Source organism: Opisthorchis viverrini (assembly GCF_000715545.1).
Source record: "Opisthorchis viverrini unplaced genomic scaffold opera_v5_149, whole genome shotgun sequence".
In the NCBI taxonomy this organism is placed as follows: Eukaryota; Metazoa; Platyhelminthes; class Trematoda; order Opisthorchiida; family Opisthorchiidae; genus Opisthorchis; species Opisthorchis viverrini.
In genome coordinates this window covers 595,695-619,575 of record NW_008751804.1, presented here as the reverse complement: position 1 = coordinate 619,575, position 23,881 = coordinate 595,695, and the positions used below count along the sequence as shown (strand labels likewise).

At 40.8% G+C, this 23,881-nt stretch overlaps 1 protein-coding gene across 1 annotated transcript in view; it reads left to right on the top strand.

The window, feature by feature from the left end:
• Positions 1-23,881, top strand: part of T265_06819 (hypothetical protein) — a gene marked incomplete at both ends in the record, with an annotated part of 91,798 nt that overhangs the window by 53,730 nt on the left and 14,187 nt on the right. Inside the window, 6 exons of the mRNA XM_009172193.1 lie at positions 991-1,629; positions 6,136-6,252; positions 7,910-8,055; positions 14,889-15,084; positions 18,916-19,023; positions 22,191-22,351. Of these exons, the coding sequence (XP_009170457.1) occupies positions 991-1,629; positions 6,136-6,252; positions 7,910-8,055; positions 14,889-15,084; positions 18,916-19,023; positions 22,191-22,351 (1,367 nt within the window). The remainder of the gene's footprint in view (positions 1-990; positions 1,630-6,135; positions 6,253-7,909; positions 8,056-14,888; positions 15,085-18,915; positions 19,024-22,190; positions 22,352-23,881) is intronic.

Here is a 23,881-nt window from a genome sequence, read left to right as displayed (position 1 = left end):
ATCCCTGAACGTCCATGAGCTCAAACCGACAAGTCTAAATTTCCGTTAAAACGAAGTAATAAAACGGTAGGCAAAAATCAAACTTTGTTGGTTTGTGTATACCGGGCCTCCACAGATTATCAACAAATCTTTTTGTTTCACATTATGAGTCCTTAAATTGTGATTGCAAACAGGAGGCTATTCTTCAGCAGGTTGGTTATGGTTATCCTTCACATCAGGTCACTTTTTTTACGTCTCTCATTTTAAGTAGTGAACTCAGATGGAGGAAGTTTTAACTTCGGTTAAAGCAGTCTTATAGCTATAACCCGCCGCAGTGTCGTTGGACGAATACCGTTGTCGGTTGTGCTAACTGCGTCGGTCAAAGCGGTTGGAAGAGACATTTTCCATGGCGCTCCCCAGGATGCTTGGGTACAATTAGCTCCTAGCTTTCGCATGGTAACTTCCGAAAAATATTTTTCTCGCGACGTCTCCCCAGGATTTCCGTTCACAAACGTCGGCGTTCAAAAATAGCGCAACAAGTGCCACCCTCATTTAGATTGCTCCTAGAATCCCGACAGTTTGTTCTAGTTTTTGGTGGTTATGTATTTACATCTGTCGTGTTTGGATAGTCCTGTTTCTTTACTGTAACTACTACTTTGGCCTGTACTTGTGCCAAAATAGCTGAACCAAGAAAAATATGATCACAGCATCTTTTAAACTCGCTTAGCACATGGTAACTTCCCATCCAAATACTTACTGAAATCCATTTTCCCTTAGCTTTATACGTTTACAACAGCAGCGACACTATAGTCACAGTTACTGTAAATGCTTAAATTTCTCCATGGTTCTGCCATTAAACGAAAGCATTTTACACTATCATGGTATATTGTAATCAATTTACATATGCTTATACATAAAGTTTCTTACTCCGTTACAGAAAACTCTATTTACTGCGTCCGTTTAATCATGCTATTTCTCGTTGAAACGATATTTGTCAACTCCCTTATTTAGCCTGTGGACGAACGTTACTCGAACCATCCGGATCTTTCTCTTCTCCTCAAATGGCCTGGAAGATTGCTGGTGGACTCGGATCTGTCAATCTCTCATATTTATCTAATTCCGTTGGTGCCGAAGAGTCCTATCACTCAGGAAATGCACTGTCAGTTGCTCACTTACTACCGGATGACAACAATCATATACTTGGTCCATATCAGCCCATGCCCTCGGGTCAAATAGATGGAATGGTTGATCACGGGTTATCTGGTATGGTGAACGATCCCTCAGTGCACCAGCCACAACAAGATTATGTTCTCCGCGATCCGTATCATTTTGGAGGAAACAAGTATCCTCATACAAATGAAGTTATCGGTACAAAAGCTAGTGAACAGTCCTCGTCAGCCCTTGGTTTCACATCCGCCGGGCCAATCTTATGCCAATGGCGAATCAGTGCTGCTTCCGGTGAACGAATCCGGTTGAACTTCACTCATATGGATATTTCTGGACCGATTACACACAGTTCACATCAAATATCCGATTTGCACGACTTCCAAAGTTCTTATGAACTGCGACACAAAACGCCCAATCAGGTTTCATGTATTAATGATTATTTGGAAATCCGCGACGGTTATTACTCGGGATCCAGACTACTAGGTATGTTTGCAGAAAACAGAGGTCCAAATTCTGCTTGAAACGTTTGGTCTTTTTGGAGTAGCAGTACTGATTGCGCATGCGTATTGAACAGAACAGATCAGGTCAGCTCAGATCAAATCAGCTCCCTTAAGTTCGACCGATAAACCAGTAGTGTTTTTTGACGAGTTTCTAAATAACCGTTGTTAGTAAAGTACAAAGCCATTTATGTGAACGATCACTAAAGTGTCATGTCTATACCGTAGAACATACAAGCGGAGGGTAATGAATGAGAGTTAGCATCAATTCAAAGTGATGTTATTTTTTGAAGCTGTAGGTCAGAAATGTGCTAGTAAATCCTGAGCACCTTAGTTCTCGATCAAAGTCAGAGCTCAACAGTGTCGTCAGTGGTTCAGCAATCAATATGATGCGGGAATGTGTATCCTTATTGGTGATGGACCCGGGTTGAGTTCACTCTGTCCCAAGGGTAATCGAACTGGATCTAAAATTTCCCCGGTTCAGAGTGGTTTTGCCCGAAAGCACCTTGTTTCGCGAGAAAATGTACCAATAATAGTTTCTATGATTCGGCCACCAACCTAAGGTCAGAGGTTTGCAACCTGACGCACTGCCATGCCCCCGACTTAAAGCTTAAACACACTAGATCCAATCGCATGAGTGAAATGCCTGTTTTCGAGCAGTCCCTGTAACCAATTCCTTTGGTACAGGCTGAATGGTATTCATACCTTTTGCAAGCCCGTCGTGTGGGACCTAATCCGCGCTTTGTGTTTTGTCTCGTTCATTTTATACTAGAAAGTCCATTCATTTCTAATCATGCAGCTTTGCAGTCACCAGAGCTTCCGTGAATATTGATGGCTATCTGGAAACGATTGTGATCGTGCACCAGAAAAGAGGTCACAAGTCACAACATATGCAGCACATTAATCGGTCTGATAAGTGAAACTGATGCCACATTCTCTTCAAGACAAATTCAACAGGCAACAAAAAGACATCCTGGTTGCTCAACTGGTAACAGACAACTTCACACATGCAATATGAGAACAACAAACTGAACAATATGTAAAAAATTGTTCGGCTGTAACACTGGCCTTCCGGTCAGTAAATTCGCGCTCTAACCGCTTGAGCTTTCACGCCCCAAAAATGTGTGACATGCTGCCTACGCGTTCTGGTTCCATGATATTCTGGCCTTCTTGTCGAAATAAAATGAAGTTGTTTGTCCGACTCAAGGGTAGGCTTGGGATTACCAAGGATGCCTAACGCAAGTGAGATTCTGAAATATGTTTCAGTAGTTTAATTTGGGTGTGTTTACGCAAGACTGAGTTTGAGAGGAATGCGAAGTCCTCATTCACAGTCAACTCCACTTTCAACTTTCGCAGCTATTTTCCATAAACATCATTTTTTCCTACATCGCCTGAGCTTATTCAGCATTACCGCCCGCACAAAGTGCGAATTTTCTTCTAGTAATCAAAGACTGGATGCAAGTCACAAATTTGTTAACTGTTCATTATATTGGGGCTGGGGAGTACAGAATGCGACGACATTGCATAAGATGTAAAATGGCGCAGCTTGTCTTTCAAACGTAAACTCGCAAGTCCTCTGGCCACTCACACTTCAGAGTCTAAAAGAACCTGAATTGTATCTACCAATTTCGTTTGGCTGAATCCCGCCATAACTGCAGTTAGTTCAGGGTCCGACGATAAGGCGGTTGTGTACAAGTTGTTCCAGGTGAGGAGACAACCTGAAGTTATATTTTCTCAAAGGAATTTAGGAAAGGATATCCAAACCCACTCCAAAATATAGGATGGCTATCTGACCATGTCATGCTAAAATGAGTGCCGACTTCAGCACCGAAGGTAAAAGCTGGAGTTATCACCAGCAAAATAATTTGAGTGGATTTCGAACCCCTTATTTGCTACCAGGTGGATTCAATTAGATCAGTTTTAAGTTTGTAAGAAAATGAAAAACAACATTGTCTAAAGTTTTTCTCACAGTTATTTCATGCGATCACTTGTTACGAAACTTGCGAAATGCTTACTCACAATATTATGCACCAGTAAACTAAAAATGCTATAATTTAACATCAAGCAGCACTTTCTGGTTCATTTTCTTATCTCATCGGTGACTATGCTGTGTAAGGTAGAAAAGAGATAACCTAATCAGACTACTTCCAGTTACACACTAAATTAGTTGGATCAATCCTCTGAATTAACCAGCATGTCTTGCTTTGGAAGCTTTATTGAGAAAACTGCCTAAATGTCTGGATCCGATTGCGCAATAAATATTCACACGTTTCTGAGACTGTCGCTGCTTCACTGGTCCGACGTAAGGATGCCTGTTTTTTCTAGAATAAACTGGCTCTTAGGTGAGGATATCCAGTTTACTACAAACACTGAAGACCTCTGTTGAATTCTGAACGGCATTTAGGGAAAAACTGAAATCATCCTTTGTCATTGCGGTCATCTACAAATTAGCACTGAGTCTTAGACATTTTGCGATGAAGTGAGATGACTTAAAAAAGGATTACGAATGATGAGCACGTTTTTGAGCTCTCTGTAAGGCGTTCGAGATTCAGATGATCCCAAACAACAAGAGTAAGATTTGGGTTAGAAAATCCAAGTCGCTTGTTGCGGAAGAGTAGGAAGATGTTTACGACGAAACGCATCTGTCCGTGATCACGAAATCAACCACAGGCACCGTTCAGTTTCAAGGTCTGCAGATAACAGCGTGGTGGCCGGGAAGTGTTTTTGCCGCTCATGGACTTCGAAATCAACCCTGTAAATCCTGCTGCTGATTTGATCTGCGGTGACCAGAGCACGGCAGCTTTGAACTGGCAGTGCAGACAGGAAATGAACACAGGTGATTGAGCGGATGCGCTGACACCCGTACGCACATGTATGCATACCAATGTCAGGCGGGCTGATCATTGTGGCACGTACTATGGTGGGTGCGAAAGATGGGACAACTTTTAAAAAAATTTGGAAATCGATAACCACGTGGACGGAGTAGTTGAATGTTCGATGGGGACTATCAAGCTATCAGATTAACTTAAATTGAGGACAGAGATTTGAGGAAATAATGCATCATTTACCCTCTCATCATCAACTGTTTGCGCATAATAATTCTCAAAATGATCACCATGAAAAATTTCTCCTCTATTAGAGCCTGTAGATCACGAGCGATATCTTCAAGTAAATGTGTATTTATTCATATCTCGATATTAAGATAAACAACCATCTATCAGGATCCTTCAGGAAAAAGCACACTATCTTGCTGGATCGAACACCAGCCAGTACATAGTTCAGGAGTAAAAATGTCAAACGGTTAGTGCTCTGTGTAGGCACAAAATCATTTGGGTACAAATCTTCAAAAACATCTTAGCTGGCCTAGCCGTGTGTTGTGGGTTCCTTTCTTTTTTAATGTCATGACGTCTACCGAAATGTCACTGTTGCTTTCTTGTCTGTTAGCTTCGAGATGTGCTACCGTCTAGCATATATTGTCAGACTGACCAAGCTTCATATAACCTTTTATGGCGTGTTACGTCTACCATCAGTACTTTCTGCTAACAACAAACAATATTTCTGTTAACTTGGGTCTTCAGGCATGGCATCACTTACGAGTTTGTGATGCAATTGATAAAGAGGACATGAGGAGAGGACCCCCGTAGTGTTTATCTGTTTGGAACACCTTTGATCTATCTTACAAATTAACACAGTCTTTTATACAAACTATTAGAAATTGACAACCGTCATGTTGTGAAATTTATCTCTTCTATGTATATTCTTCAATATCATAGAAAAAAGCCAGAGGATACACCTCCACTGTAAAAATGACTTCTGAAATACAAACAGTTTCGGATTAAGTATCGTGAGCTCCAGGAACTTCTGTGGGGAATTACATCCTGTCCGACAAAAAACCTTTGATTCCACGAGGAGCGATATCAAGACTTTTGCCAGTAAACTTTGCCGATGATACCACGAAAGCCCAACACCACTCTGCATCATCAGTACTTTATTCTCAGCTCTTTGAATTTCAGAGATTTTTGGCATATGGCAGTTTTGATGTGAGCTGAGGCACTTGATATTCCCACCCAGACGTTGCATAGTGATATTCTTGACAAAAATTCCGGTCGGAGGGTGCAGGATAAAAATCACACTGGTTTGACCAGCGGATGCTTTCTAGTATATGTTCTAATTATTTATGTATGAGCAAATGGAAGGATTAGAGTAACAATAGCAAACGCGTCAAAAATTCCTGTCATTCTTGGGAAAATCATTGAAAAAAACTCAAAATTCACATAGTTACAAAAGTTGAAGTAAGTTATTCATAGAATTTTGGTTGGCTTTCGGGAGAACCGGTCCTTCAAAGAAATATTTTTAGGTGCGCCCAAGCTAATATATTGTGACCCGAAAACAGTATACGAAATTTCGGGGAACAAATACTATAATTAGGACCATTTATCCTATGTATCATGCCCACTATTTCAATGGTGCTTTATTTCACATTGTGCTAAAGGTCGATACTGTGGACACCAAATTCCTTCTCCTGTCCTTTCTACCGGTTCGCGCTTGTGGCTGGAATATCGGCGTTCTGCTGGAAGCATGAGTACAGGTTTCATAGCCGACTACGAAGGTTGGTTACTGTTTGCTGTATTTTCAACCCTAAACCAGTTATGAATTGTTATCAGTGCTTTGAAAATTGGGAGTGCATTAAACTTGGAAGTCCATGTCTGTCATAATTTGATGGATAATTCCATGCGTTATGCTCTCTTCCAATAGTATGTGGATCGTTCACCAGGTGCATAAGTTTTGAGGACAAGATTACACACAGACCAGTTTTGTGTGCTAACATCGGGAACGAGGTCGCAGTGACGGGGTACACACTGTTGGGCAAATCTTTCGTTTGCTTCCCACAAACGCTTGTCTTGTTTCAGGTCACGTCCTGTCCATGTGTGACAGTGCATTCAGGAGAATTCTGGGTTATAATGTGGGAAATTATGTTACCATAAAGAATGGAACTCAGCATAATCCACACTATTGTTCAAGTGGCTTTTCATTGCTAACTTCCTGGCCGGTGGTATTAACCGGTGGCTTATCTTCCAGACTGATAACAAATAGGAATGATGAGAACGTTAGGGTTAATTGTGCACTCCTTAGTTCAAAGAGCATCATAAACTTATATAAATCTCTGTAGGAATATTTCTGTTGTCCTAACATTACCCAGGAGGTGTAAAAATGTTGTATGGATTGGTACTTATTGTGCATCAGTAAAGGTACCTCATCTGATGACAACGAAAAACGAATATGCCACGAAAGCGTTCAGGCTAATATGGTTTCGAAACTAAAGATTCGAAAGTTTAGCAGGAATTTTCGTAGCTAACTAGCATCTCATTTTTTGGAAAACACTTTCTTCGGGGTGCACAATTTCAACTACTTGATCCTCCCTTCCTTCCTTAGAAAGTGTTTGACCGTCTATATGGATCAAATATGACAGGATGTTTAAAATTTGCCACGGTCATTCATTAAAACCAATTTTATTTGTGCTGTTCTGGAGACTCCGCAAGAGCACTGCCACATATTATTGTAGTTTTAGAAGTGGCCGCAGCAAGGGCATTGGAAAAATAGTTCGACAGCTATTTAGACAGTGCTTGCTTGTGAAAATCCATAAATTCTGTATTCTGCTTTTTCCTCGCGCCAGCCAATTAATGTCCGTCGACTTAATTTGCGCGCCTCTGTATGGCCGATTGTAGACGGGTGTCTGGTCAGACGGAGTCAGCGAGGCAGTTCATGTGCAAAATGGTTAGAGTAATGAAGATTATTCAACCAACTTGTGGAAGACCCAGTAGATTGTTTATTTTTCTTAGTAAATTATCACTCATTCAGATGCACCATTTAAACCAACGTCACGCGATCGAAAGGTAAATGACCATTTCAAAGATTTTTAACATTTGAAGTTTACAACCGTCCAGAATGCATGTTAGATATTAAACCAAAATGTTGTAGAAATAATCCCTTACTAGCCGAGTATATTTGTTGTTGTGGCCAAAATATCTTTTTCCGGAGGTAATCTTCCTACAGCCACTGGAAACATTGGGCACATTTTAGTAGATGTAGTGTCTTTTTCCAATGTGCCAGACTAACACACTAGAAAGGCTCAGAAACGGTATCAAATAAACACAAATATGGATTTGTTATTATGTTATGTTCAAAAATTTCAGTGATCCACCAGAATACGCTATGAGTTGACCAACCATCCGAAACAGTCAACCTCCTTTTATTCTCACCATTAGCTATTTGCGGCGGTGAACTTCAAATGGAGGAGGGTACACTTACCAGTCCAAATTATCCGGAATTCTATCGATCCAGCAAAGAATGCATTTGGCAAATCGTCGTTCCCGCCGGCTATTCAGTGGCTTTGAGTTTCCACTCGTTTCAGGTACGTAATGTTCCATCCGGGATAAATGTAAATCATATTGCAAGGACAATTTATTCATCCTTAGAAAGTGTGGATTATTCAACGCCCCTCCGCAGCCGCACTTGTTGAAAGGGGTTTAAATGTGTGGTGATAAACTGAGCACACTGTTGCCACTACCGACGGTTGTGCAGTTGATCTCCTGGTTTAGCTTTTTTAAAGTGTTTATTCCAGTGTTAATTTATTTTCTGATGCTATCTGGTACTCTTGATCTCACACTTTTTGTAGATTGCTTGCCAAGATCCGCGTCAGTTGTTACGGAATATTTTGTGGAAAAAAGCAGGATTTGTTGAGGCTTCTATTCATATCAATCCAACCTAGATAGTTTTCCGAGTTCTGAGGTATGATTGACCTAGTAAGTCCACTGGATTAGTGTATCCTTCCTGCCAAACCCCACGAGTGTTGCATGTCATCAGCCATGCTGAGAGCTAAATCCAGAACAGGATGTTACCTCTACTGCATTACCATAAACCGGACCTACCTGGGTCACCAAATGTAAACAGAAAAAAGAGTTCCCCAAGATTGATATGACTGATTTGACAACCGTTCGAACAATAACCTGCTAAAACCCCTAAATATTCGTGAGATGCACATGACCGATCATTCAGACTAGGATGAACTGGCTGTAAAATAACTCTCGAATTTTCCGCACTGACTAACTTCATCCTGTGGGAGGTTACAGCGGTTACTCCACATGTCAAGATGTGCTTGTTTGCTCATATATCATCATTCGTGAAGCGCGTCGCCGTAATTGTGATTTAGCTTTCCCACATTTGTTAAATTTATTGAAAATGTCTGAACAATTTCAGAAGTTTAGAGGCTAAAGGATAGAGACCCCTACTTCAGTGCCATGTGTGGATTTACCCGGTGGGCTCAAACTGGACTGTGATTACTGAAAAAGGGCAGGAACTTGAATTTTCTAACGGGATTGTAAATCCAAAATGCTAAATTTTATTTGCGGCAGCACACAACAACACTTTGCTTCCCACACGAAATTCACTCTAATGGGTGGATGGTTTTTGGGTGTACGAATTGTTGTGTCATGATTGACACCCGCGACATTTACTTCGATGACTGACATTTGTTTCGGTAAGCTGACAACTGCGGCAGGTACCCGTAGTAGTGTGGTAGTAATTCATAAAGCTCAAAAATTTCAAATTAGTTTTGTCGGACAAATTCATGCAGCGAATGCAGGTGCTAAGTCATCTGGGGATTCTAGTAAACCGCTACTTTTATCTGGTGGCGGGCAGGTTCTTCCCCGTATTGAAAACTCTTTGTCAATCATAATAATATTCGATAGTTGAACGTTCTACCCTGCATAAACAAAAACCGTAGTTCTCCATGTTCATCACAAATGAGAATAAGTTGGAATGCCTCATAACACTTACGGACTGTATTAGTTTTCTCCACATACTGCAGCATTGTCCTAGGTACTGACTATCCTTGGCTCTAAAAGGGCAAGTCTTGATGTGTGAGTTCAGAAACCCTAAAACCAAGACTTCATAATATTCCACACTTTACCCTTTTCTGAATTTGAATTTAGTGCACTCACGCTTTTCAGCTGTTACCAAGGTTCCCTCATGTAATTTGCACGCTTCTTCTACGTGCCCATAGGAAACACACACAATGTCTGTCAACTAGGTTCATAATTCACTTTGTATGCAAAGCTGCAGCAATTGTTTCATTCGGTATGCCATGCTTTGAATTCACTGCTCAAATAAATCTCTACAGTACAACCTGCCTAGTTGCATTATCCATTTTTAGTTAGTAGTTGGCTGACAGTAGGAATCATGCGGATGGGCAAACAGGTTGCTGAAAATCAGTAATTCTCTCACATGTTCTCGTCAATCCAGCATTCGGTACTTCCAGCGTTCACGAATAGCTTTGCAAGGTTATGACAGTGACAGGTAGGACAGCTGCGCAACCGCGCCTTTGTACAATCCGAAGCAAAATGTGTATGGCTTATGGAGATTGCTGTCAGTGAGGGCGAATTTACCTGTGGTCATAGACACAAATGCATGTAAGCCAGATGACCCTGAATCCACAGCTTGAATGTTGTCTCCGGAAAAGTGTTAGCTTCTAGTTGATCATAGGACCAATAGGCCGTCCCCACTCCTTCATGTGTTAGAAAAAACTACTGAAAAACATGTCTAACGAATGTGCTCCAACTTTTTGGAATGCCGTGTCTTGTGATTACCATTCAGGAGTGTTCGGACAGATTATAAGCACCTGCGTTCTTCGGAGAGGCAAATTCGATGTTACAACAATTTTAAGCCATTAGCACTACAGAAAACTGCGATGTTTTTCGGTTTTTGGCATAGTCATAACGAAATTCTCTCACCGGACTTTCAGGTTTTCTGGATCTCTACTTACAAGTAGTTTTAGCATGTGAAAATAAGTAAGCTGTGCAGACTTGCATTGGAATATTCTACCTTGTAAAATGGGATTGACGTCAACCCGGAGTTTGTTTTTCTTGAGGAATACAAAGAAGTGTGACTCATAGTAGGTTGTAGGAAAATTCTCTGCTTTGACATACAAACCTTTATCTTGCGATAACCATGTGCTTTCTGGCAATACGCAAGCACCTTTCGGCATCGCTTCACATTTCACGCTTAGCATTAACATTTTCAAGGGACACTCAAGAGGCATAGTCAAGTGTACAGACCTACACAGGTCCACACATCCGACTCGAGGTGAAGAGGAACTCCTGATCCACTAGCAAGGTATCCTACTCATCCGTACTAAACTATAATAAATTCCAACTAACCATTATTAGTGACTTAGCCTGCTTTTTGACAGTGATTGTTTGTTGTTTCCTCACCTGTCTGGAAACTTGAGCATCTTGGAAACTTAGTCGTTTGACGTGCTGAGACTATTGTGCCAAAAGTGAAACATCGCCCGTAATAAATCTAACGATTGCCTACTAAATTTTTCATAAGCAAGACCTGGTGTTTTATGTTTTAAGTTTCGAGCGGAATCTGGATCCCAAACAAGAATGAGATAAACTGAATATCTGATGAACGTGCCAATTTCGTACCGCGCGATTAGTCATCGTTGAGAAAGGGAACAAACAGTAAATCGTAATAGAATCGCAGGTATATTTGAACGCTCCTTTGACCAGCATAAGCAAGAAGCAAAACAGAACGACAGTTATTTCTACAAACATTTGCTTCATAGTATGTGAGTGACTCGACTAAATCTTTGACAGACTGAAAGGTAGCATAAGAATTGTTTTGCCCATTCCTGGCACCAGGTCCAGACATATAAGTCTGGAAAAGTTGTTGAAAAGTTTGGATGAAGCGTTACATTGGATTTTAGAGGCTACTTGCTTTTCATTCAAAAGCCGCCAAGGTTGTTCGTGTTGGCGGTAGTATTTTTTTAACCTGGCGTGACACGACCAATTTTTGTGGATTTACGCCTAGCTCCATTATAGATATCATGTAAGATTTGAACTAAAATGTTTTGTCTGGATCTGTTAGGTTACATCTTAAATGTCTGGTCAGTGGTGTCTTCATGCAACCACCACGTCAGACGCTTGATTTGCTACCCGAAATGTGCTTATGAGGGTTGGAATAAAAATGCCCCTTTTTTAATGTAAAACCACCTCTGGACTAGAGACGTGTAAATAATAAGGCATAGAAAGTTTTGTTTGGTGCACAGGATTACAGAAAACACTGCATTTCTGCAGTAAGACTAGAACCAGTGTCCCCCAAACTTGAGAATTACGGGAACATTTCAATATGTCATAAGTGGCTTTATAAAGAAGAGGAGAGGATCACTGATTCTTCTATTTAACTCTATCTTGCAGAAACTTGAAGAATATTTCGTGAATTTGAGTCAAATGAACCTTCTAAATGGTAACGTAAATCGCTCCCTGTCCGGGGATTATTCCCCGTCTCACATGATTTGAAATTGTCATTCGAGACTGTATGATAGACACAAGGAAGTTCCCCATATTCCAGGTAAATTAAATCCGAACCATCCAACCCCTGTTTGCCATACTTACTGTAAACTGCCCTGGAATGGTCGTTTAAAGAAATAATCCTAATCGAGTCTGTGTCGCACAAAGCAACATCCATATGTACCTTAAAATGAAACAGCAAGATGCACATCTGAAGCACTTCAATATTTGTGTGCAAGGAAGACATTTTGAGTCCACATGTGTGCGTCTGAGCAAATTTATATCACCTTCTGACTTGGTATGACTCGAAAGAAGGAGCTTTGTTCCGCACTAAGGGCTTCATCTGTGTCGGGACGCTGAAAACAACAAATAGTTGTATCTTGAGAGGTAGGAAGATTTTGGTGAGAATTCAGAGCCGTTCACCCAGTATTCTGAAACGGAAAGTCTCTAGTGTGCTCTGGATCTTATCATAATACAAGGTTCACCGGTGTTCCACACTAATCTTCAACTTATTTACTAGCAAAGTTTTACAAACCTTGCTACGGATGCTCAACTCTCATGTAGAAGGCCATTTCTCAGATGCATTCGAGAAATCATTATGAAGAAAAACCAGGGGTAACATTATCCCAGTTTTCTTTTCATTCATCCTGGTATAGATTACATATGGCCAAAGATAAGGCCATTATGCAGAGGCCGACATAGTATTCGTTTGGTTTATTGGTATAAATTCCGTATATTCTGTAGTTACGATATTGTTGAACAGGACGGGGAGATGTTTAACACTCAGTTGATGATATCGGGTCGGTTGCCCAAATACAGGACTGCAGTCGCCACCGTAAAACTGAGAGTACTCTAAGTCTAGTGAGACATATCGCCATGCGTGTTCATCCCTCAACGTGTACGATTAGGAAGCCGTGGTTACTGAACCACTGTGTTAACAAATTTGGAACCCTTAATCAAGAGGCCTTTGATTTTCAAGCTACGGTAGATTTTCTTTTGCAAAGAAAGAATGCTTACTTAGCCCACCGTAATGCTCTAGCCAACCCGCAACTTTACAAAACAGCTCGGGGCCAACATGATCACGTATCCAAATGTCTGAATACGACGCTGAATAAACTAGGTGATAGAGTAACCTGAGTGTTTTTGCTAAGGTTACACAGGTGAGCCACGAACAGTGATGAATTAAAAATCTGAAATATAGCAACTCAATCAAACCTCGTTTCTACTTTTGCCACGATGAAATTCCAAACTCGAAGTACTGAAGGATTCATTCGAATGACAGAATAACAAGTTGTAGAATCAGTAGTTTATCATGATTACCTGAAGTGTGGAGCTTGATGCCTACGTCCCTATTCAAAGAGGCCGCAGACAAAGAAAAGGATGATACCGTGAACCAACCAAATGAAAACCTTGTTCAGAAATAGTGGACATGTGTGAATAGTAAATCTGCAGACTTATCGTCCCTGTTGGAATGCTAAATGCCAATTTCATTACTTTTTGGCATAAACGTCTCCTATACTGGTCGAAACAAGTTTTGGTATTGTCCCCAATAATTTCCACTACCTTGTTCAGCACAATGAATTCAATCTTCGTAAATGCCAGGTGTTTTTATTTATATTATTGGCGTGGTCTTTAGGAATATTGAGTCTGGGGTTCCCATAATGGATAGTCTAATAGATGCTAGTACACGACTTTTCAACTATCGGAAGTAACAGCATTGGAACGCCATTTTTTGTTCTTTATTCCACAAATTCTACTCGAACTGCTGGTCGCAAGTGGCTATTTTCCAAGCCAAAAATTGGTGATCTGAGGGTTCTAGATTTGGTTCAGTATGGTAGGACGTGGATAGCCTGGTAATTAGTTCTCTGATGAACTGTCAACAGAACTAACCATTTGAAGATCTAAAATAATACCAAATGCCTCATTTAAAACTGAAAGAATTTTAGCGGAAGAATGGAGTAAGACACAGGTGGTTTTTATTGCCTGTACGGCATAAGGGTTGCTCCGCTACTCACTTGGACCGAAGTTCTACATAGAATCTTATTTAGCCTTAATATTACACCAAATGGAAATGTTCCAGTGCATGTCTGTGTACTCATTCTAGTGTGCGATCTTCGCGTGAATATGCTTACTTCTGACTATATCCAAATACTGTTGAATCAAAATATAAATGGATTTAAGTAGAAAGATCCCACTGATTGTTATACGATCTACCGAATATATGGTCCTTTTATTTCTTGGGTTCTGAGCCATGTGCGTCTGTTGGGATTTCACACAAAGCCATCGACATTCAGCAACAGCAGTGGTGGAAACCCGTGCAGTATCATCAGTTGTCCGAGGTGAACTCAGTTCTCTTCCGTTTCAACCAGATTTTACTTTATTATTGTTAGTGTATAACGAAGAGAAAGTTTAACAGCTTGTTTTGATGTGAACTGGAATGAACAAAGTAGAAATAAACTTCCACTGAGCCACTGGTTAGCCAAGTCATCACTGTCAAAGAACTGCCAGTCTGACGCACATGTTTATCTGTTCATCTGTTTATCTGGTGTCAGATATTCCGTCAGTCACAAGATAACTGAAAATATTTTAGTGGCTTCCAGTGCATCACGGCACAACCGCAATACACATAAAACAAATGACTGTTTATGGAGTTGAGTTTATGGTTGAGACCATGTGGCTTCTCCTCTGTGTGCTTCAGCATAGTTGTAAATGTCACCAGGCGTTCGATCAACACTTTGGTGGGGATCGTCATGTAAGCACGCAAGCATGGAAGCTCTTTATTGTGATTCACCCCCTGTGATTTGATCATTTTGGGGGAAAACAAATTGATCCTCGCACTGTGCATTTCATCCTTATCTTTACCAGCACTCTCCTTTTTACTTTCTCTGCCACACAGCTGGAAAAGCACGATACTTGTGTCTACGATTACCTTGAAATACGTGACGGCCCAACCGAATCCTCTCCACTGCTGAAAAAACTGTGTGGTTCGCAGCTACCAAATCCTATTAAGTCAACCAATAATGTAATGTTTGTGAAGTTTGTCTCTGACAGCTCGGTGGAAAAACAAGGCTTCACGGCCACATTTCAGAAAGGTAGGTAGACGTGAGTTTTTGAACTGCTCGTCTGACTGATCTTGGTAAACACAAATAGGCTGAATATCCCTAAGGACACAGAGCAGAAAAACACCCAATGAACATCGGGTGAATGCCACCGAATACTAAAGCCCTCCTTCCTGATTTGTATGATTAGAAATCTTAGGAATTTGCTCACCCAGAATCTTACTATGAAATGTGGTCTCATTCAGTTGAAAGTAAATAACATAATGTCCTATTTTAGTTACGTTTTCGTTGCTGACCTCTTAAACTGAGTCTATTTGACCAGGTCCTTGGAAATTTAAAACCTATCGGTGCGGAATCCGGTGGGACATGCAGTTCAGTACTACGTTACTGTCAATAGGTTCTTTCTAAAAACAATAAAAAATACCTAAATACACTCATTTGCGTACTAATTTAAGTTTGCAGGAGACTCATCTGAAACTCAGCTGAATTCTTCGTTTACGATTTACTTAAGCAACTGAATGTTCTGCACCAGGCTGCCCCGTGTTTCATTTGGTACGATATTCGAGATAACGCGCTACATGTATAGACGTTCTACAGTCCTCACTAGGTTGCTGAAAATTCTTCGGCAGCCCAAGGCCGGTTTCGCCCTACTTGCGTCTGATCAGGTTGACGCATTCCACGAGTTTCTGTCAATCTTATGTCCGACTTGAACCCAGATTCTACGAATGCAACGAACTACACTCATTTGCAAACCAATTAGGCTTTCCGGGAGAATTACCTGGAACCCAGCTGAATCTTCCGTTCATAAAGGCCGAAACCGGCAACCTTATGAGTACTGTACTACAGCAAAAAACGCATTTAAGACGAGACATTTATACTGACGCACACAGAGAAAAAGAACTAAAAATGTTACCCTAAGTTTCTAATCAAAATCTGAAATATGCAAGTACCTCCACACATACTGCACATTGGGCCTGCGATAAAAGCAAAATGTTCCTAAACTTTTGAAGGAAAATATCTGCATAATGTTTGACCCAGGACAGCTTAGGCTTTTTCAAATATTCTATGTCCTCTGTTAATAGGCACACCATGCATGTGCTGGGATCGATCGCAAGACCACATAGCAAAAGCAGATGAACAGAAAAATAACAATGTATCGCTGCACAACTGTTGGGCTTGAGCGCGGAAGGGGCTGACGTTTTCCAGTTTTGATGTCATTTTCTTCGTGGCAACGCTTAGCCTACGTTAAAACCGATAGATTAGCTAAAGTCAGACCACTATTCGTCATTTGGCTGAAAATAATAATAGCTGGTTTGTACTGTTTACACTGCTCACGTACGTACAGTGCAATGCATTCTAATGACATGAAGCGGCATCCATCGAGGTAGCGTTCAAAGTCACCGGTCGCCCAGAATTTTTTCAAGTCAGAAGCCACCAAAAACTAAGTCATTCCATCTTTCAAATTTTTCCATATGAGCTGGTTAAAAGTGGTAGGTGTGACACATTTTGAGCTAAAAAATTGTTGTGTTTGCGGTGCATTTCACAATACAGGGTGTTATTTCTCCGACAATCAATGCTTTTCAGTCGAAATGTCTCATTGTTTGCCGAGGGAGACAGCCTTTCTATGGGAGTTAAAGGAATTTCGTTGGAATGAGGGTTAAGATACCACCACAAGATAACACTTGAATTTTGTCTTCATTGGTCAGTGCAAACTGCTCATTATGTGCCGTTTGACAATCCCCTCATGAATTCATACCAAAAAATTAGGTTTTATCTGTTATTCCCAGTATCAGCCCATCAAATAGTATCAGTTGAAAGTCATACCGATGTAGCTATGGTATACTGGCTTTTACAATAAAAATTTGTCTACTCCTCATGTTAACTATAACACAATACATCGCGAGTAGATAGTCAAACAAAGCATTATCAACTCAAAGCAATTGAGGTAAAGCACCAAAAACGTCCACGGCTCCTACGACATGATGGCCGGCACTGCAGTGACCAGCCTAGACCATTCACTCAGCGAATTCATGCGCCGAAGCTAGGTCCGGCATCCAGCCATAATGCATCCTGATTTCCAGACAATATCTAAGCAAACGTGTGACGGATACCGAGGGATGAATTTGGTCTTTAGTAAGGCAACTCGGTACGCTAAACCACGCGAGCGAGTAATGTTTATACTCGTCAAACTAAGGTTAATCACTGAAGGTGGATGATGAAAGAGTCACTGAAGGCCTTATCACTTGTAATCCGTTCCAAAGTTAATATATGCAGGTGAACCAACTATCATTAATCAGTGGATTGCTTCACTTTTGTTCATTTTAGTTCTGCATGGACGTTTGTACGTTCAAATTGATGGTAACCCACTTACGTGCGGTTAAAATACGTGATTATTAAGGGGGCATTTAATATTTTGCGCGAAGATTTCTTGCAAAGTATTTCTTTTTGTGATGCAACACACTACTTTAAGGTTGCTAAAAACTCTTTGACAGCCCATCACAAATAAGTAATTCAGCTGGGTTCCAGGTGAGTCTCTCGTAAAAAAATTGGTATGCAAATGAATGTATTTTGCTTATCTCTTGCTGCCTTCTGGAAAGCACCTTGCTTATGTTGCGTATCCAGTGTTAGAGTAGCTAATAAAACTAAAATCCCATCTCCCCACGTGAACTTCCTACATGAGTGTTCCCCATTACCGTGAGATATTACCGTACTTCTTCTATCCTTGTTGCCATTACGGATTTGACAAAAGTTCTCAGGGAATCAATTGATATGCTTTTTTCCCAATAACATGAAATTTAGTTTACTGAGACATTAACATGGTCCGTCAAACAAATTAAATGCAACATTCTTACTACCCACTACTTTTTTTTCTCGCATTTCCACATGATTCATTCAGCTCAGATCAGATATTCGCCTCGTTGATATTGCCTTGACAGCCACTGACCATTTTTTAAATGGTAACGATAATAAAAATACAGTGAGTTCCAACAGGACACTAAAATGTGCCGTAGTCTGACCGATCAACGATCCACTAGGAAAGTGTATGAACGTGTGACAAACGGATTTACCCAGGGGTTTGTTGGTAAAAAATCCCTAATTCAGCTGACTGGTCTTTCCCACCGTTTAAATGTCTAGAATATCTAAAATTTTACATTAGTTCTCATTCGCATATCCGAAAGAAGCTGGTCATTTTCTGTACAATAGTAATTTAGGGCTATGCCACTAATGGGATCTCACTTGGTACACTATTTTCGTGAATACTCTGCCTTTCGTTTTCTCTTGTTAGTTAACATTATCCCCACTAGAAAGGAAATCTCCCTGGTTAAAGGCCAGTTTTTTCAGCTATTTTCTCAGTCTAAATGGTTTCAGCCAAAAGCTGAAACATTATCTGTAATTACCTTGCAAAACTTCAGGAAATTCGAGAAATCATCTCTAATCTGATGTTCCTGTTCGACACACTTGAAGCACTATCAACCACTGTTCACAAACCACAACAAGAAAACAGACGGTCAGCGTTTCATGGCTCTTCACCAGAAGTATATTTGAATCGGCGACATATTATACGAAAGGGAAACTCTCAGGTCCTACAGTGGCTACCAAAACAGTATATTCTATCTTTGCAAATGGAAAATGTCAATTTCCCTTCTGTCATCGGATCTCATGAACTGGCTCTCTATAAGCCGCCGATAAGAAAGTATAGAGGAGAAAATACTAAATTTGTTGTGGAACAAACACAGTAGCAGTGTACCCCTAGATGAACGTCCCTAATTTCATGCGTACGTATCAATATAAATCAGCAGCGCAATACAGCTTGCGTGTCTAGATCATGTCTCAAGGTTAACTGTTCCTGCATTCTCAACTCAGAATTCGATGAATGCAAAACAATGAAGCATGGATGCTCGCACACCTGCGTTAATACCCTTGGTGGGTATAGATGCCAGTGTGAAATCGGATACGAACTGCATCCCGACGGTAGGCGCTGCGAAGGTATGTCGCTAATTTTCCCACTGTCATTCATACTTCCCATCTACTACTTAACGTATAAACCAGTAGTTGGGTTGCGAAAGTGAAATTATCAGAGCTCTTGTGACAGCTTGATGCACGTTGTTCTGTCATGTGACATTTACGCATGTTTCATTGCACATTTCTCCTTGCCATGTGTTCATGTGATATCGGAAGTGTTCCTGTTATTTCACCGAGCTAGGTTATTTGGCTCCACCTCCGTAAACAAACGCGACTAGTTATGCTACGTGACCCGTGAAATTCTCATCAATAGTTGATCTAAGCGAACGCATTCTATTACCTGTATTAAACTCATAAATCTTTGCTTGCCTACGACTCGAAGTCCTTATTGATCCCAAACGCCCTGGAAAATGTTAGTGCTCTAGTTTGTTCCCCACAATAAATTCACTGATAAATGGCAGATGAAGTCGCTTACTTGTTTGCTGTCCTGTGAGACTTCAGGACAGCAACCCTCCCACTTATTAAAGATGTTTTGCAGCAAATTTTGGCACACACGGGTAAATGTCGATATCGTATGGAATGTGCTGCCACACTTCCCGTGATAATGGCTTATGTCCCGACGAATGTTTCATCTGAAGCGTCCCATTTTTTGGCCAAATTTTGTTGTTTACGTCAGTTCACAGACGACGTCTCCCTGAATTTGTGTAAACTGATATTTGTTGCAGGGCTTAAGTTCGTCAGCATGTGATGATGGGCTGAATCCGTCAAGCAATCGTGGCATGTCTCTGGGATGCATACTACTTGACTGAATTCTTGGTATTACATTCCACCAAAGATCTCAATTCACACTTTTTCTGTCTGAGGATTAACTAGCAACTCCCTCGATCGCTTCGCAAAATGTCACTTACAGACAAACGGGTGTTTTTAATACAAAGCGTTATTTGCAACTTCATGGGGGAATACAAGAGTAAATATGATTCTTGTGATCATTGAAAGTATTGAAGTCTTTGCATGTAGTCAAACGTATTCTTCCTCAAAATGGACCGCAACTGATGCAAGATTTAACAGACTTGGTTGGTAGTTTTGCTTAACTTTGCTCTTTCTGTGAGGAATATCTAGAATGACACAGTGAGACTGCAATTGAGTTGATTACTGATGGGTTTCATGCATGAACTGGAACATAGATAGACGAAATTGGCTCTATGAGGCAAACAGTCCTCTGAAGTACAAAGCACATGGCATAGATAGTCTAAACTGCGAAATTTGACCAGTTAATCTATTGTTAGAGAAGGGAACTTCCCAAAAACAATCTTGGTATTGCTGGTCTGATGCTCCCGTTAGAGACGCTCAGTGGCATCAATCGTTAAACACAAGGTTTTCACACCCAGGCACATCTGTGATCCACAAATTAGGGCAGAATAGACAGCAGGGATATATACTCTACTCTTGACAGAGGCTGAAATCATGTCCGTACCACAGAGGCTGTAAAACATTTCCCTGACCCCTCCGATTCTGGAAGTGATTTAGTCTTTCGCCGGTTGGTCGGGACTCTTCCAGATGCTTAGGTAGATGAATTTGTCTGCTACATCTATAGGTTTGCACGTATGAATGGGGTTTGTGTTTGATTCAACTCATTCTTGTATCTCACATTTTACGAGTGCGAGCAAACTGTCTGGCGGGATGATTCAGATTGTTTTAAGTAGATTGCACATCCAAGGAATTCGACCCAAAAATATTATTGTCATCGGTGTACTCAAAGTCCATGAGCGAACACCCAGGTAGTGTCCCTGGGGTGAATTAGACTGAAGCAGTATGTGGATTACAAAATTAAGGAAATTAGGTGACGGAGGACATTCTTGCGTGATACCAGCGGATATGATTACCACAATGGGTTCTTTCTGTAGACATGTACGCATTAACGGGAGGAGGCACATAGAGTTCTTATAAGAGGCGATAATTCAAAAGAAACACCGTTTTTCGCCAGACTCTGCCACATTTTCTGAAGATCAACGGAGTCAAAAGCAAACTTTAGCTCGGTAAATATGATCATTTTTTATCGTTGGAAGCGGTGGCGTGATTCCAACACCAACCCGAATAGAACGAGACCCAGTTTGATTTCCCCGAATACGAGTGTGCCGATGAGTGATCAACACTCCAAGGATAACGCCAGAGAAACCATACCAACTGAGCTGATGCCCTGGTAGTTTTCGCGCAGTTTTCCTTCACCATTTTTAATATGGGAATCGCTGTCAGAGCGTTCCATTCTATTCACAGGTTCTCCTCATCCAAGTTAGATTGGAACAGAGTTGTTAGTTCAGCTACGGCGGACTCTCCACCATCTTTGAGAACAACAGAGTTCAAAACGTCTTTTCTAGGTGCTTTGTTAGGCTGAATCAAGGAGATTTTGCGCTAGACTCCTGTCACTTATGGCGGAATAATGTCGATCTCCCTCTTGAGTTCAGTTAGTGCTTACAATCGGTAAACCGATCGGGTCAAGTTGAACTGTTCTTCAAATTTTTCAACCCACTATTCAAGCCGAGGTTTCCCTGAGTAGATTGAGGTCCTATCCTTTTCGGACATCGTTTCACTAATATCCATCCTCCCCTCTGGTTAGCTGTAACAAGGCGCGATTATGTCTCAAGGTGGTTCCCACGAGGGACTCAACTGAATCGCTCGTTTATGATGTTCTACAACTGCGATACCTCGAATATCGTGCCAACTAAAACATGAGGCGGCCTGTGTGCAGCACATTCAGTTGTAGAATATCATTAACGAGAGATTCAGTTGGATCTCTCGTGAAAACCAAATTGATTTGCAAATGATTGTATTTCTCGAGGAATGAAGCCCCTTCTTGAAACCTGTTCTATAGGTGTGTGGAATGTGTTTTTGACATAGCTCAGCCCTTAAAAGGTTGCTTAAATTTGGTCTTCATAAGATTGTTTGGAACTACCTGTGTAATGTGGCTATGAAATGTCTATCCTTCTGTGGTACTTCCAACAAACCAGCGTGAAATACGTTATGACAGGAACAAATATTCTCTGACTAGTCATATTATTTACAGTGATGTTACCTGATTTCTCAGGTGGACTTTCGTTGTAACTGTTTTTCTTCAGTTAGTTAATTCCAAAGGTGTATTAGAAACTATTGTTTATTTCTCATTACCCTTTATTTTTAAGACGCTTGTGGAGGCGTCATCAATGAAGCCAACGGTACAATACAGACTCCATCATTTCCAGATCTGTACCCGCCAAACAAAAACTGCATTTGGAAAATCCTAGCCCCTCCAAAGTCTACCATTTTCTTAAATTTCACCAGCTTCAACTTGGAGGGACGCAACGTAAGTCATTCGGTTTCGAACTTTTATTTTACCCTAGGATTTCATATCACTCCGAATCTTATCGTCCTGTCTTTAATCTCAGAATTAAATAGTATTTTCGTGCGGTCACACCATTCATGTCATTGGAATACTAGGACACCGAATGGTTTCACCGTTCAGGCATTCTTCATTATGACTTCCACAACTTTTCCCGAAAATTGTTCCTGAGTATCTCGCGTATAAATCATGGATACCCGTTCATTGATAATATGATAGTGAAGCCGCTCTCTCTGTACCGACATATAATCAAACAAGGGTGTACATGACCCCATCATAGCAAAAGTTGCTAAGATGTTGGAATCCAAACTGCCTCCTTTTCTTAATCCTACTATAGGCACTAAACTAGTACAACAGCCTTGGGTATACAAGGAAAATTTGCATGATATAAATTCTCAAGATTTCAAAATGGTGTCCAAAGGCCGGTAAGATCATTCCAGCTACAGGAAGCCTTAAACCAAAACTCTAAGCTCACTGAAATTCTGGGGACGGGTAACAAATTAAGGAAACTACGAAACCGATAGTATCTTCTGAATAATGATGGACAACCCTTTAATTCAGAAAATATACTCTATTTTTCTTATACCTATCTTTAACAAACACTCGCGTCTCAAAATCCTTGTGATATTCTTCCATCTACAACTTAAAACAACTGGCTGACATGCTTATACCGTCGTGTCTTTACCCATTTTCATTATATCATTTAGAAAAATTGGCTGCTTCCAATCGGACAGTCAAATTACATCTTTGTCCAAGTCGGCACTACCAACAAAAGCAGTCGGAACCAAAACTCCGATCTTTTTAAACAGTAATGTTTTCATAGAAAATCAATACGTCGACCGGACTCGGCGGTTACTACCAGCGAAATGTGACAAACCAAAGGTGATTCTAGAATCTGATGTTGTCAGAAGGCCACTGAGAGAACCTCAGCTTTCTTTAAAATACACGGCTTTCCTGAGTGTATATTGGTCGGAAAATTCTACATATTGTCACGCTTTCCCGTGCTTTATTTTGTAAATATACATTTGAATTTATTCAGCGGATAGTCATACCATGCCATCGCTATACCTCGGTTAGTTTACCTAGTTTGTACCGTAACAATCTTGGATCAGATCTGGTATATCCGGGATAATCGCTCCACTATGCGTTTTGCCATAAACTGCAACCGATTAGGTGCATGTGACAGAGTTCGGTAGCTTGATATTCAGGCTCGAAGCTCCCACATATAATTACAACACCGGCAGTCGTCTTTGGCGCGTATGAATCAAAACTGTCTCACTAGTTTAGCAAGCAAACCAAAATTTGTACAGAATCCGGCAACCAATGAGGTACCCAATTCACATGATTAGCCCCATTAAGGACGAGATGCGGAGTTGACTAATTTCTCGGGGCCGACCACTTCTGCCTTAGTATCTTCGCTTGTACTACTTTCAGGTCTACAGAAAAGTTAGTTTCACGGCTCCCGTATCCTGAAGACTTAGGAACGATCGTTCA